At 43.6% G+C, this 12348-nt stretch overlaps 1 protein-coding gene across 1 annotated transcript in view; it reads left to right on the top strand.

Annotated features, from left to right (window-relative positions):
• Nucleotides 1-4260: 4260 nt before the first annotated feature.
• Nucleotides 4261-12348, top strand: part of TAPT1 (transmembrane anterior posterior transformation 1) — a 53897-nt gene continuing 45809 nt past the window's right edge. The window contains exon 1 of the mRNA XM_074321651.1: nt 4261-4820. Coding sequence (XP_074177752.1) covers nt 4334-4820 — 487 coding nt within the window. The 5' untranslated portion in view covers nt 4261-4333. The remainder of the gene's footprint in view (nt 4821-12348) is intronic.

The raw sequence follows: 12348 nt of genomic DNA, 5'->3' as shown, positions 1-12348 counted from the left end.
CAATCTAGTCGTGGAAGGGGCAGCTCACAGTGGCCCATGTGGGAACTGAACTGGCAACCTGTACTCTAACCAACTGAGCTAACCAGCGTCCCCTATATTTTATTTCTTTAGAACATCAGTTGCAAAGCTGTTCTGGTTTTTTAAAAACATCAACTCTTGCTTTTCTTTTTGAAGACAAAATAGTGATAAATAAAATTCTGCACTGCATTGTGTGTATGAGACATGTGGCATTTATGGTTGAGAAACTATTAGTCGTGTCCTGCTGAAATAAATTTTCAAATGAGAAATATAGAATTAATTTAAATTACATCGATCAGTGGGTTGAATCTATACGACCAAAATTAAGCATATAACAGTAATCATCTCCAATCCCATTTCAGCTGAGTGCCAACTTAGAGCACTGTGCTTGGACCTTGATATATCTGGGTACAAGATGGGAAACTTGTTCAAAATGTAGAAATCCTGAGGTCTGGGGTGGAGATGGGAAAGGTCAGCAAGAACCCATTAGTTCCCACGCAAAAGGGATGAAGAACTAATGCATAAATTATAAAGAAGTTTCATTAAAGACTTACAGACCTTTCGTGTGTTATCAGTCAAGTTACTGCATTTGAATCCCTGCACTGAGATTTTAGAACCATTTACAAAGTCATTCTCTAATTTAGGATTCCATGCTTTTCTACAAATATTCATAGTGTAGGCATATCTAGCTATTTTTAACCCAGGGGTCCAAGAGTCTGAAAAGGAGTTGGCAAAGATTTTAGCACAATATTTTGGAAGAGGCCATTTAGTACAACATTCCGTACCCGGGAAAATGAAGCAGAGAGGTCACATGTCTTACCTTAGGTCAGAAGACTAATTGGAGAGCCAGAGAGTTCGGCCTTCAGGGTTCTTTTGAGTCATCAAAGTACTTGATGTTTATTTTTACTCAGGAAAAGCATATGAAACTAATTTCAAATATATTTTAAAGGCGATATACTAGAAGTGCTATCAAGAGATAAATTGCTTTGTAGTTAAAAAGTAAAACCTACTCAATCTAAATGAAAAAAAGCATTTAAAGTTACCACTAAGGGGAAAGAAGAAGGGAGATTTCATTTTTTCCAGCTCCTACTATAGAATAGATATTGCCCCATTTACCAGTGAAAGACACTGAGGGCTAGAGTTTATAAGCTTCATACGATAATTTTCTGGAGGTTGAATCCATGGTTCATACACAATGAGTTCAATGTATTTTGTTTGGTTACCAAATCATAATTATCAAATCTTTACTAAAATATGAAGTTATTCAATTTATTTTTTTTAATTGTGTATACTACTCACCAAATTTTCATACTTTTAAAAAATATTTGGTGCTTTGCTATTTTCAAAACACATGGTAGATATTACAATCAAAAGGTACAAGAATATACTTAATTAAGAATACATGTCGTAATTTTACAAACTTAGTTGAATTTATATAATATTTATTATATTTCTATATTAAAATATAATTTTGAATATATGAATCCCTTAACAAAACTTTCTTAACGCATTGAATTTTTTTTGTTCTATGTTGTTTACACATAAGACTCTCATTCTCCTTCATCACTTTTCTCTATTGAAACTATTTCCCACCCATGGAGTATTTCTTTCAGTAGAAGCTAGTACAGTGACAGGCTGACAGCACACCACTCACTATTTGCTGAATTAATGTTTAAGTTGAATTACTATAGCTCATTGTCATTTAAATCCTGTTTTTATCTTTTAACTTAACTCAGAATGTTATTTGATGTCTCTTTAATGGTGAGGTTTGTCATGTTTTTGAAATATTCCTACTATTTCCTAATGGTGGTATTATAAATCTATGCCTCTACCTTTCTTTTTACAACTGATGTAAAGAACATTGTATCTTAACGGCTATTCATTTTCCTCAGAGAACTGCTGGTTCGTCTATGCTGTGTAACTCTTTCTTACCTTAAGATTATTTGGCACCTAATATTTTGAGGATTTAGAATATGGTCATTCCTCACTATCCACTAGGGATGGGTTCCAGGACCCCCTTGGATACCAAAATCCAAGGATGCTCAGTCACAAAATGGTGCAGGATTTGCATATAAACTACACACATCCTCCTGTGTACTTTAAATCATCTCTAGATTACTTGTGATACTTAATACAATGTAAATGCCATGTAAACAATTGTAATACTGTGTCATTTAGGAATCAATATTTCTGGATTTTTTTCAGTATTTTCAGTCTGAGGTTGGTTGAATCTGGGGATGCAGAACTGGTGGATATGAAGGGCCAACTTATTTGAAAATAACCTTTCCTAGATTCTGAATAACTTGCAATAGGTTGAATTAACTCAAACGAAAACAACTTTTCACATCCAATAAGCAATCTGATGATCTAATCATCAATACCTATACAAGGGAATAGTGTTAATTGAAAAAAATTACTTATGTTAACATGTTTTAAAAATGTTTTCAGCATGTTGACTTCGTTATGGGTTTGTTTCATTGAATTATTTCACCAAGTGTCATATAAAGTAATGTAGCTCCAGTGAAAAGACCCAGTTGACGAGAAACTACGAGTCCCTCAGCTTTCCCATGTCCACTTTGCTCCTCTTGCTCCCCGATACCTTCAGTAGCTGGCCTGGACCCCGCTGCTATCTTTCTCTCTTTGCAAATTATTTAAAAGGATAGACACAGCCTTTGGAACACCATGTCTTTCCACGGGCCTGACGTAGAAAATGAAGAAATCCATTCCTACAACTGGATGCCTGAAGAAACAGAAATTCTGTTTTTTTTCCCTTCCAGATCCTGTGGCGTTAAAGGCAGGGGCAATAAGCCAATAAACTTGGTAAGACAGTAAATGGGAACTGACATAAATAAGCAATAAAACCCTACTTCCCTCTGGACAAACAATAAATAACAGAATGGGGGTGGTTTTACACTATAAAAGATTAGAGCATAGAATTTGAGCTGTAAGCAATGTTACAGGCCATAAAGTTGTCGGTGCCATTTGATTTTCAAAATAATACTTAAGATTTGCCCAGAGCATTTGTTTTTGATGGATTAAGGTTCAGTTTTGACCAAGTATAACCCACACAGAGAATTTCATGGAGGAGGTTAGTGACAGGAATGTTTGGAAACGTAATCCTGTGAAATGTTCCGTTTTATGAAGGATGAGGATTTTCCAAAGGTATGGTTCCTTTTTTCAAGGGCTAGTTGAGGGTTAGTTCCCAGCTGTGGGGCTCAGTCCATCTTGGTCCCTCACCACTGCTTCCTGCCCTGTGGTCAGACTGTCAGGTGGCTGTTCTCAGCATGCTGCCCAAACAGCCACTGATTTAAACTTGCTGCCAGTTTGCAACCGTATACTCACTAGTGTCAAGAAACCCTCAGGGTCTTTTAATGAATCAACACGAGCTCGGTTTTGCCTTATGCAGCTTCTTCACATCTGGTTCTCAAGTTTAGGTCTAGGGAAGTTTCATGTTCGGGGAGGAATTACAGTTTTCCTTTTGTTAATCAAAAGGGCAACAGAGGGACAGGTGAGTTCTGAAGTTGGCATTCGAGAAACTGACATGCCACGGTTCGCCTAACTGGAGCACGCAGCAAATACGTGGAAAGCAGGTGACAAAGGTCCCGGGGCCGTCCCCATCACTTCTGCTATACCAGTGGCAAGTGGTCTCGACACCGCGCTCGGTGCCGGTGCCGAGTCACACGCCAGAGCTGCAAAGGACAGTCCGCCCCAAGGAAAGTGGACGCCCAGCTGATGGAGCAAGGGCCGCGACGGCCAAGAGCCTTATCCTAACTCTAAATCCGAAGGGCAGTCTAATTATGTCCGCTGGTGCGTTAAAAGCATAAAGCATCCTGCTTCTTGAGCTGGGTCCCTGAGGCCTGTAGCTTCCCTCCGCGCCCCCACCTGTTGGGGAGCATCCCCGAGATCATTCTTGCCCAAGTGCTTTGGAAACAGTCAGCGGAAACCCAGAGGCCAGGGAATGTGACAGGCGACCATAAACATGCAGAAGAGATGGAGCCCAAATAGCGGACATATGGGGCCGGGCCTGGCGGGGGTCGGGGATCTGGAGCCCGGCCCTCGCCGCCGCGGCCGCGCGGGCGGTGCCAACGCCGAGCCGGCGGCGCCGACGCACTCCGGGCACCGAGCCTGCAAAAAGGGCCCCGGGCGGGCGGCTGGACAGCTCGCAGACCGCGGGCAGCAGGCGCAGCGGCCGCCTCCCCAGGGCTCCTTCGGCGACCCTCCGCCCGCCGCAGCTGCCGCGCCCGGCCAGCTCCCGCCCGGCCCCGGCCCCGAGCCCCGGAGGCGCGCGCTCTCCCCAGCCGCGCGGCCCGACTGCATGGAGCCCGGCGCGGGGCCCCGACCCGCGGAGCCCGCCTTGGTGCGGGAAGCCGCCGCGCGCCACGGCGAGGTCAGGAAGAAGATGGCGGCGGCCGCGGCGGCCTCTCACGCGCCGCTGACGCCAATGGCGCGCGCCGGCCGACGGGCCGCGGACGGCAGCGGCGGCGGCGGCAGCGGCGGCCTGGGCTCCGGGGAGGGGCGGGGCGAAGCCGGGAGGGGGCCGGCCGGAGGCGGAGGCCGCGCCGGAGTCTGGAGGGAGGCGGCGGCGATAGTTTGTTCTGCTCGGAACATGGCGGGCGTCGGCGACGCGGCCGCCCCGGGAGAAGGCGGCGGCGGCGGCGCGGACGGCCGGGAGCGGGACGGCCGTGGCCAGGCGGAGCAGCCGGGCGGCAGCGGTCACGGGTCCCCGCCGACACCTCAGCACACGGAGACGCTGGGCTTCTACGAGAGCGACCGGCGGCGGGAGCGGCGCTGCAGCCGCGCAGGTGAGGCGGGCGGGCGGCGCTAGGCCGCGGCTTGGCGGCGGGGGCCGTGGGACTGCGGGCAGCCCGGGCTGTGGGCGCGCGGGGGGGTTGCGGCTCCGGAGGCTCCCGCGACTCCGCGGGCGCTGACAGTTCCTCGGGCGGCGTGTGCGCGGGCACCGAGATCCCCGCGGCGCACAGCCGGCTGGGTGGGTCTCCGAGCGAGGGCTGCGGCCCGGGAAGTTCCTCCCCAGGTCCCTGCACTGCTTTCGAGAGGTCCTTTAAAAAGCCCCCGGGCGCATCCTACGCCCCGGTAACGTGGGCGAGCATCTGCCCTGTCTCAGGGAGCTCACAATTGACACGCTCAAGGCTGATTTCATTATCTTCATGCCAAGGTGACTTTTGTTGTGCATTTTAAGCGAACTTGAGCGGTAGAAACCTGTTAACTTGCTCTGCACAGTGTTTTCCGCTGCCGCAGCTAACAATGTGGTAATGACCGTGAAGTTCAGTACTTTTGCCCAGAACAGAAATATTTAGCACTCTTCAAAATGTTACCTGTGAACTTTTCCCATACTGGAACTTATGCCCCTTAAAAAAAGAAAAATGGCTGCAGAAGGAAACATGCACTTGTGAAACCTTTCGATGACTGGTTTTAAGCGTATTGTTATAATACCGTTTCTTTCAGCTATAGGATTTTTTGTTTTTAAAGCAGTTTTTAAAATTGCATTTGTGTTTATGTTGCAGTTGTATATTAGGCTTAAAAGAAAAAGGAAGCGTTTTCGTTGAATACAGAGTGATCGCAACATTTTAATTCTTACATAATTCTAAGTTTTGAAAAACAACCAAAGCATAATCCCAGTAAATTTCTAACCCCCCAAAATTGCTTCTGGTGCACAGTTAAGGGCTGTATTAGCCGTTGTTTTCTGCAGTTCATGCAAATGTTTAAGTCATGAGGTTTACTGCATCATTGATCATGCTGGGCTATTGAAAATGTAGAAGTGCTTCAGTGCCCCAGTGCTGATCAGGTGAGATCCTGAGTGATTTGCTAATTCACAGAACTACACATAGTTTGGTTTTAACAAAGTCCGTATCTTTGAAAAAAGTACAGACTGTGCCTCGTTCTTTTGCAATTAACCACTTAAAAATTTTCAACTCTGGTTTAGTTGTCAGTTAAACACTTGCTTGCAAGAGTATTTACTTTCTGAATTGGCAAAGTATTAAATCACTGAGCTGTCTGTTTGCTCACTTTAGACTTGAATATTAAAAGCACTGTGTTGCAAATAGAAACAAATGTGGCCAGATGTCACTGTAATTTCTTTAAAATATTTCTTGAGTTTCAGGAAAGCCAACGTTTTTATCAAAAGCTGTTTGTTTGTTTGTTTGTTTGTTTTGCATGCACAGAGAATGAAGTTGTCAGGAGCCTTTTGATGAGCACGGTTGTTGGCTCCTGGGGTAATCCTTAACACCCCTTCCCTGGCCCTTCCCAGAGGGGTCTGGATCCCCGGTACTGTGGCCTTAACCCAGACTTCATCACACCACTCATGCATTCTTTTCTTCATCAACATGGGTTACTGAGCAGGCTTTACTTAACATATTCGAAGCTGGACTTTTAACCTATAGTTGCAAAAAGTCGTTATCAGGGAGACAGACGTGTCCAGCTTTGATTGTCGGAGTAGTCCTCATTGTTTCCCCAGTTCCATCAGTTATCTATGAGGAGAGATGACACTGTCGCACTTGGGGTCAGGACTTAGGTGAGAATCCCAGGAATATTTCAGCTGGAGTTACCAGCCAGTGTTGTTCCATCTGGGCCTCTACCAGGTATCTGTCTCTGCTCCGCTCGTCACACGACTCTTGCCACTGCTGGTGCCCACTCTACACCTGATGCCTCGCTGGTCAGACACGTCCTCCCTGGAGATTAGAATTCTGTTGGCCCTTAAGCTCCCCTGCTGCTCAGTGACTTCTGTGTTCACCCTGACCCTCCAGCACTGCTCCCCTCCACTGCTCTCTGACCTTTCCTTCCTCTTCTGTCCAGAATTTAGAAAACTGTCCTTGGGGCTGGCCTAGGGGACTCAGAGGACCTTTGAGTGGCACCACCTAGGGTCATGTGAGAAGCATTTCTCCCTGAATCAACTGTCTTACCAGACTAGGTACTTGCACTTACAGTGTTACTAGTTGTTTTTTATGTTCTGGTACTGCCTCTGATACTCTAGTCCCCTTCCCCAAATTAGGGCAGCCTATGTCTTTCCTTTAGTGTCGTGGTGGCCTAATCATCACTTAGTTCCATTGTTCTCAGTATCATTTCTCCCAAGGAATTTAGGGCTCTGATACATGTTTGTTGGCTTCTTGTAAGAGCCTAGGATTCTGTGAATGGATATGCAGATTAGGTGCTTATCCAAACCCTCCCCACCAGAGTGAATAATTCAAAACATAGTGTTTGAGGTTCATGTTTTTGTTCGTACTTGTCCTTGTGCATTTATATGTTTAGCAAATATATATGAATATTAGTTTGTGTATATACAGCTGTCTATACCATACACATGTATCTACATCAAGCGTCAGCTTTCCTTTTGTTTCTCTTTTCAAATTCTTCTAAGCATTCGGTTCTCTGAACTTCCTTTTTGACTTATATGTTGCCTGGCAGTGGACTGAAACTTTTCTCACGTGCTAGTACTTACACCATAACGTAGTTAGAAGTTTTTACCCCACTCATCATTCTTGTTGTTGTTGTCTCTCTCAGGATGGTCAGTGTGCATTCCTCTGTTGTCTTACGTGGTCACTGGTCCTGGATTCTGGTTGTAGTGGTCATCAGGAACTGCGGATTCTTCTCATCTGTCTCTATCCTGACTCTTAATTAAAAATACTACCAACTTCTTTTGTAGTATTTTTGACATAAGACCAGATAATAAGTACATCTTACCATGTTTTTGTGCTTGTTCCCCACTTGACTCATCTGGAAAAGTTCTCAGTGGGAGAGTGTCTGTGGAGCCATAGTCCCGTTTAGGATCTAGGTCTAGCACGTCAACCTTGGACTGAGAATTAGGCAATCTGTTCTTGGCTCAATTCGGTTGTTGATTTGCTTTGTAGACTCTGTTTGCTTAGACTGCTTGCCTAATCCACTTGGCTCTGTTTCATAACTCCAAGACCAGATATGTAGTATCTGAAGTATCTAAGTTGGCTGTCGGGACTCTGGAGACCTAACAGTAGAAGACTTGGTGTAAAATACGAGTAAGGGTAACACCTACTGGTGAGGACGAAACAATACCTGTATAATTCCTACATATATTGGAGTATGCCTAGGGGAGGGGAGTGCTTGGAAAACAAGAGCCTGAGTAAGGTATGGCTCGACAGGTTATTTCTGGCTGTAGCCATATCCTGGGCCCATTTTTTCCCTTAAGTGGTGACTCTTCACTTCTACAGCGTAAGCTTGTTATCCATCTCTTTTGCTTCTCTTCTCTTCCTTTACCCATTTTAGACCTCTTGTTTACCTCCGATAAGAGTGAGCAGAGGCAGGGAGAAAGACTGAAACCCAGAAAAACCAACGGATCTCTTTTTTATCAATTCCCACAAAAGATTTCGAGTGAGGGAAAGGTTTTAACTGTTCATGTTCTCTATGTCCTATATTTTGTGTAATTGAAAACTTAAGTTCTTCTTACAAATAAAGTGTTTTTAGTAAAATATGTTTTCATTTAACCAGTTCTCATTCTCCATAGGATCTCTTACATGGTTACCCCTGTGGACCCGAACTTAACCTAATGGGTGATTAGAGGCTGTGATTCTGAAATTAATGCTAAAGGGTCCATAATTAACTTCTCATTTATAAAGAAAAGTAAGAATAAAACTGGCTGGGAAATTACTTGGAGTAACCACAACCCTGATGCAGATAAAGTAAAATTAGCTTCTCTTCTGAAAACTTTTAAAATTCTCACTTGCTTTACCTAACTAGTACATGTAACCTAAACAAGCAGTGAAAAGGTATTCATTTTGATCTTTGACCAGTTCAATATCTTGGCTTTTTTAAATGTTTAACTTCAGCCTAATCTACCCTCCAAACTTCTGCCCTAGCAGCTCATTTGTGGCCCAGTTTGGGGAATGCTTGCATAAAAGAGAGCTTGGGAAAGACTATATAACATTGACTGTCAGAATAATGATATTATAAATTTATGACTATTTTAGCTACTCTTTGCTAAAGTAATGAGTCCGTAAATGAGATTATTTGTAAATAATTTGAGGGTCTTAAAAACTTGAATGGTACCTTTACTACATTTGAGTTCAGAATTGTTGCATTGATTCCTGGTTGGCTTTGTATAAGGGTTTGCCTCTATATTGTGTCATAAACTTACAGTTAGTGTTTTAGCATAACCTTAGTAAAGTTTGTTAAAAGTTTTATGTCATTTAAGACCATGGAGATTTGCTTGTTTCTTTATATTTTCCTAACAGTTAACCAATATTACTTTCCAATTTTTTTAATGGTCAGTGCTATTTTAAGAAAGATATATTTAGACATACTACTGAACATATAAATATATTTGTGATTACTCATTACTTTTAATTAATTCTTTTTTGTCCTGGCTTCTTATTTCTAAAGCAAGCTATCTTAGTAGGTAATTAAACATGATATTTCTTCTTTTAGGGATGAGGAAGAAACAATTTATTCTATACTTTTTCTCAATTTAAGATGCTGGATCACAGAGCATTTCTCGTAGGAGATGAATATTGATTAAAAATACTGTGGAGGAATTGATTTGGATTTATGATTGGTATTATCTTCCTTATATTAAATATTCACAATTGGCAGAACTTAGTTCTTCTAATGTAGAAACACTTGTTTATATTATAATTAAATAGTAAAATATTTTTGTTTTCAAAAGACTTTTACTGAATGATATTTCTTTTTGGTGAGAATTGGATAAATGAACTAAAATTGGTTGACATCTAAAAAGTCAATGTTTAGAAAATAAAAATTTTAATTATTTTATTTTGGAAAAGAATTTGCTCTTTAAATATAAAGACAAATGTTTGGCCTAACCAATGGGAGAGACTCATTTGCTCAGAAGGAATGGAAAAGTTAAGGTACACTTAGCTAGCAGAATTCTCGAAGAATGGTACCCATGGGTAAAAGAACAGTAGCCTTCCTAAATAATTGGTCAGGCAGCTATACCCAGTGTCACAGGACAAGTTCAGGTAAGTCTGTAGAATGCTGGCGAACAGTGTTTAAAACAACAAAAGTAAACACACACACTGAAACAGCTACACTTTGGGACAGAAGATTAAGGAGCATCCTGCAAAATGTATCCGCAGCCCTGGAAAGGTGGGCGTGGACCTGACAAAGCAGCAGGGGAGGCAGCCCACTCCCCTAACTCTGTGTGACCCAGAGGGCTGTGTCTGTGTCATGGGTTGAAGCCAGAGTAGCACTAGGTAATCTTCTCTGTAAGATTGTCAGGTGATGGATGATAATTATGGTGTAGAGGAGAGCACGCTGGACTTGAAGTTCAGAGATCTGGGTTCTACTCCCAGTGTACCCCTTTTCAGTGACATTGGACCAGGCTCTTAACCTCTGTGAGCCTCAGTTTCTTCACTTGCGAAATGTGTACACCATTATCTGCTCTCTTTATCTCTCAGAATTGTGAGAATTTTATGAAGTAGTGTGTGCAAGACCTTTGTAAACGGTCTCTTACCCTAAAGGGAGAGGATCCTAATTCCTTAAGCAAGGCAAGTCTCCAGGAGGGTGGAAGGAGGAAGGAAGACAAAGCTTTGGAAATATTTCACCCCATGAAGCTTGGTTCTTTTGTTAGTATTGCTTTCCTGTATCTTCTAAACCATTCCCTAGCCCATTTCTGTGGTATTAATTGTAGGCACACACTACCCTTAGACTGAGAACTCTGGGGGCTGGACATTGAGAGGATTTGGATGCGTTATACCTGCTTTCAGAAAGCTCAGGCTGGTGAGGGAGCCAACTAGAGTTAAAGTGTAACTTCAAGCAAACCCAGGGTGCCATGGGAGCACACAGAAGGAAGGTGGGGAGGGTTCCAGTTTTCCAGAAAGAGCAGTGGCCGGTTTACAAAAGCACTTGATGTAATGATAGTCAAAATAATCTAGTGCCAAAAGCACACACTGCATCGTGGCACCCCCGCCCTCTTAGGGGTGCAGGTTCAGGTGCCTGTTGGGTCACCCTTTACCGTCTCAGACACACACACTTGAGGGGTAGACTGCTGGATTTTGAATTCTGGCTCTACTGCTTGCCTCCTCTGTGACCTTGGAGGCCTTAACCTGTCTGTGCCTTGGTGTCTTCATCTACAGAACGGGCGTAACAGTAGAACCTGTCGCACAGTTACGAGAGCTGTGCACTCAAAACATGTTTTTATCATTTGATTTTTAAGTGCTTGCTTTTAAACTCTCAGTTGTGGAATGTAAACTGGTGTTTATAACTACTGCATATTTAGAGGTGGAATCCTAACACCCCCGTTTTTTATTTATAATATAGTTAAAACACCTTCGTAGGTTTATAGTGTAAAACTTTTTCTTTTAATAGAAAGTGAGTTACTTAGGTCATATAGTTTGTGAAACATACTTATTTGTCGTGTTAGCTGTCATCCATGGAAACAGGATACAGAAGTAGCATCAATAAACGTTAGGTAACCACCCACAGAACTGGTTAATACTACAGATCTTGTGAAATTAATAGTAAGTTGTTCAAGACATTGTGTCTCGGTTCGTGGTCTTCCCCTGCTTTCATGTAAATCCCCTCAGTCCCTCAGCCATCCTATGTGGAAGGCAAGCAGGGAGCAGGCGGGACAAACCGCGCTAAGCCTCGTTTTCTCTTCTGTGAAACAGATCTGTGGCTTGAGCAGGTCCTAGGGCTGATGTGTGCCTGCTGGTGCCAGGGCCCCTTCTGATGGCTGATCCCGTGCTTGTCTTGTGGGTCATAACAAAACTCTTATTATGATAAAAGCTCGGTCATCTGCTGTCATCAGGGAAAACACCATTGTGGAGGATACTTTCTAAATAAACAAGAGTATAGCTATCTTAACCTTTGGATTATGCTTTTTTAGATTTAAAATTGTGTGATAACCTGTTTCTGTATCTCCGTAACATGGCTGACATACTAGCAGGCTGCCCAAGTCCTCTGCCACACTTCCTGGGGGCAGTGCGAGCGTCCCCTCCCTGCATCCTAGGGCACTCCCAGGCTGTGACTTTATCATGCACCCCACTCTCTTAGGGGTGCAGGTTCAGGTGCCTGTTGGGTCACCCTTGACAGTCTCTTAAACACACACACAGAGAAGAGGCCCCTTGTCTTCAGTGGCTGGTGAACCCAGCGAGGCACCAGGAGCTTTTCACTCTCTCCGCTGGCTCCCCAGTCTCGGACAATTCTCTCTGTCTCTGTTCTTGAGAATCTGGTATTTTCTGCCTTTGCTACTTCTGACTTCTGATTTTATTTTTGTTCTCTCTCTGCCACACTCTTCTCTATGATTATTCTTCCTCTTCTCTGATCTGCACATTATTTTAGCAAACATTTGTTGAGCACTTATTATGTACTATGCCCCTAAGACGCAAA

The sequence above is a fragment of the Rhinolophus sinicus genome, linkage group LG02, assembly GCF_036562045.2.
Source record: "Rhinolophus sinicus isolate RSC01 linkage group LG02, ASM3656204v1, whole genome shotgun sequence".
NCBI classification, from domain to species: Eukaryota; Metazoa; Chordata; class Mammalia; order Chiroptera; family Rhinolophidae; genus Rhinolophus; species Rhinolophus sinicus.
Note: the sequence above shows the minus strand (reverse complement) of the source record. Positions and strands in the feature narration are given on the sequence as shown.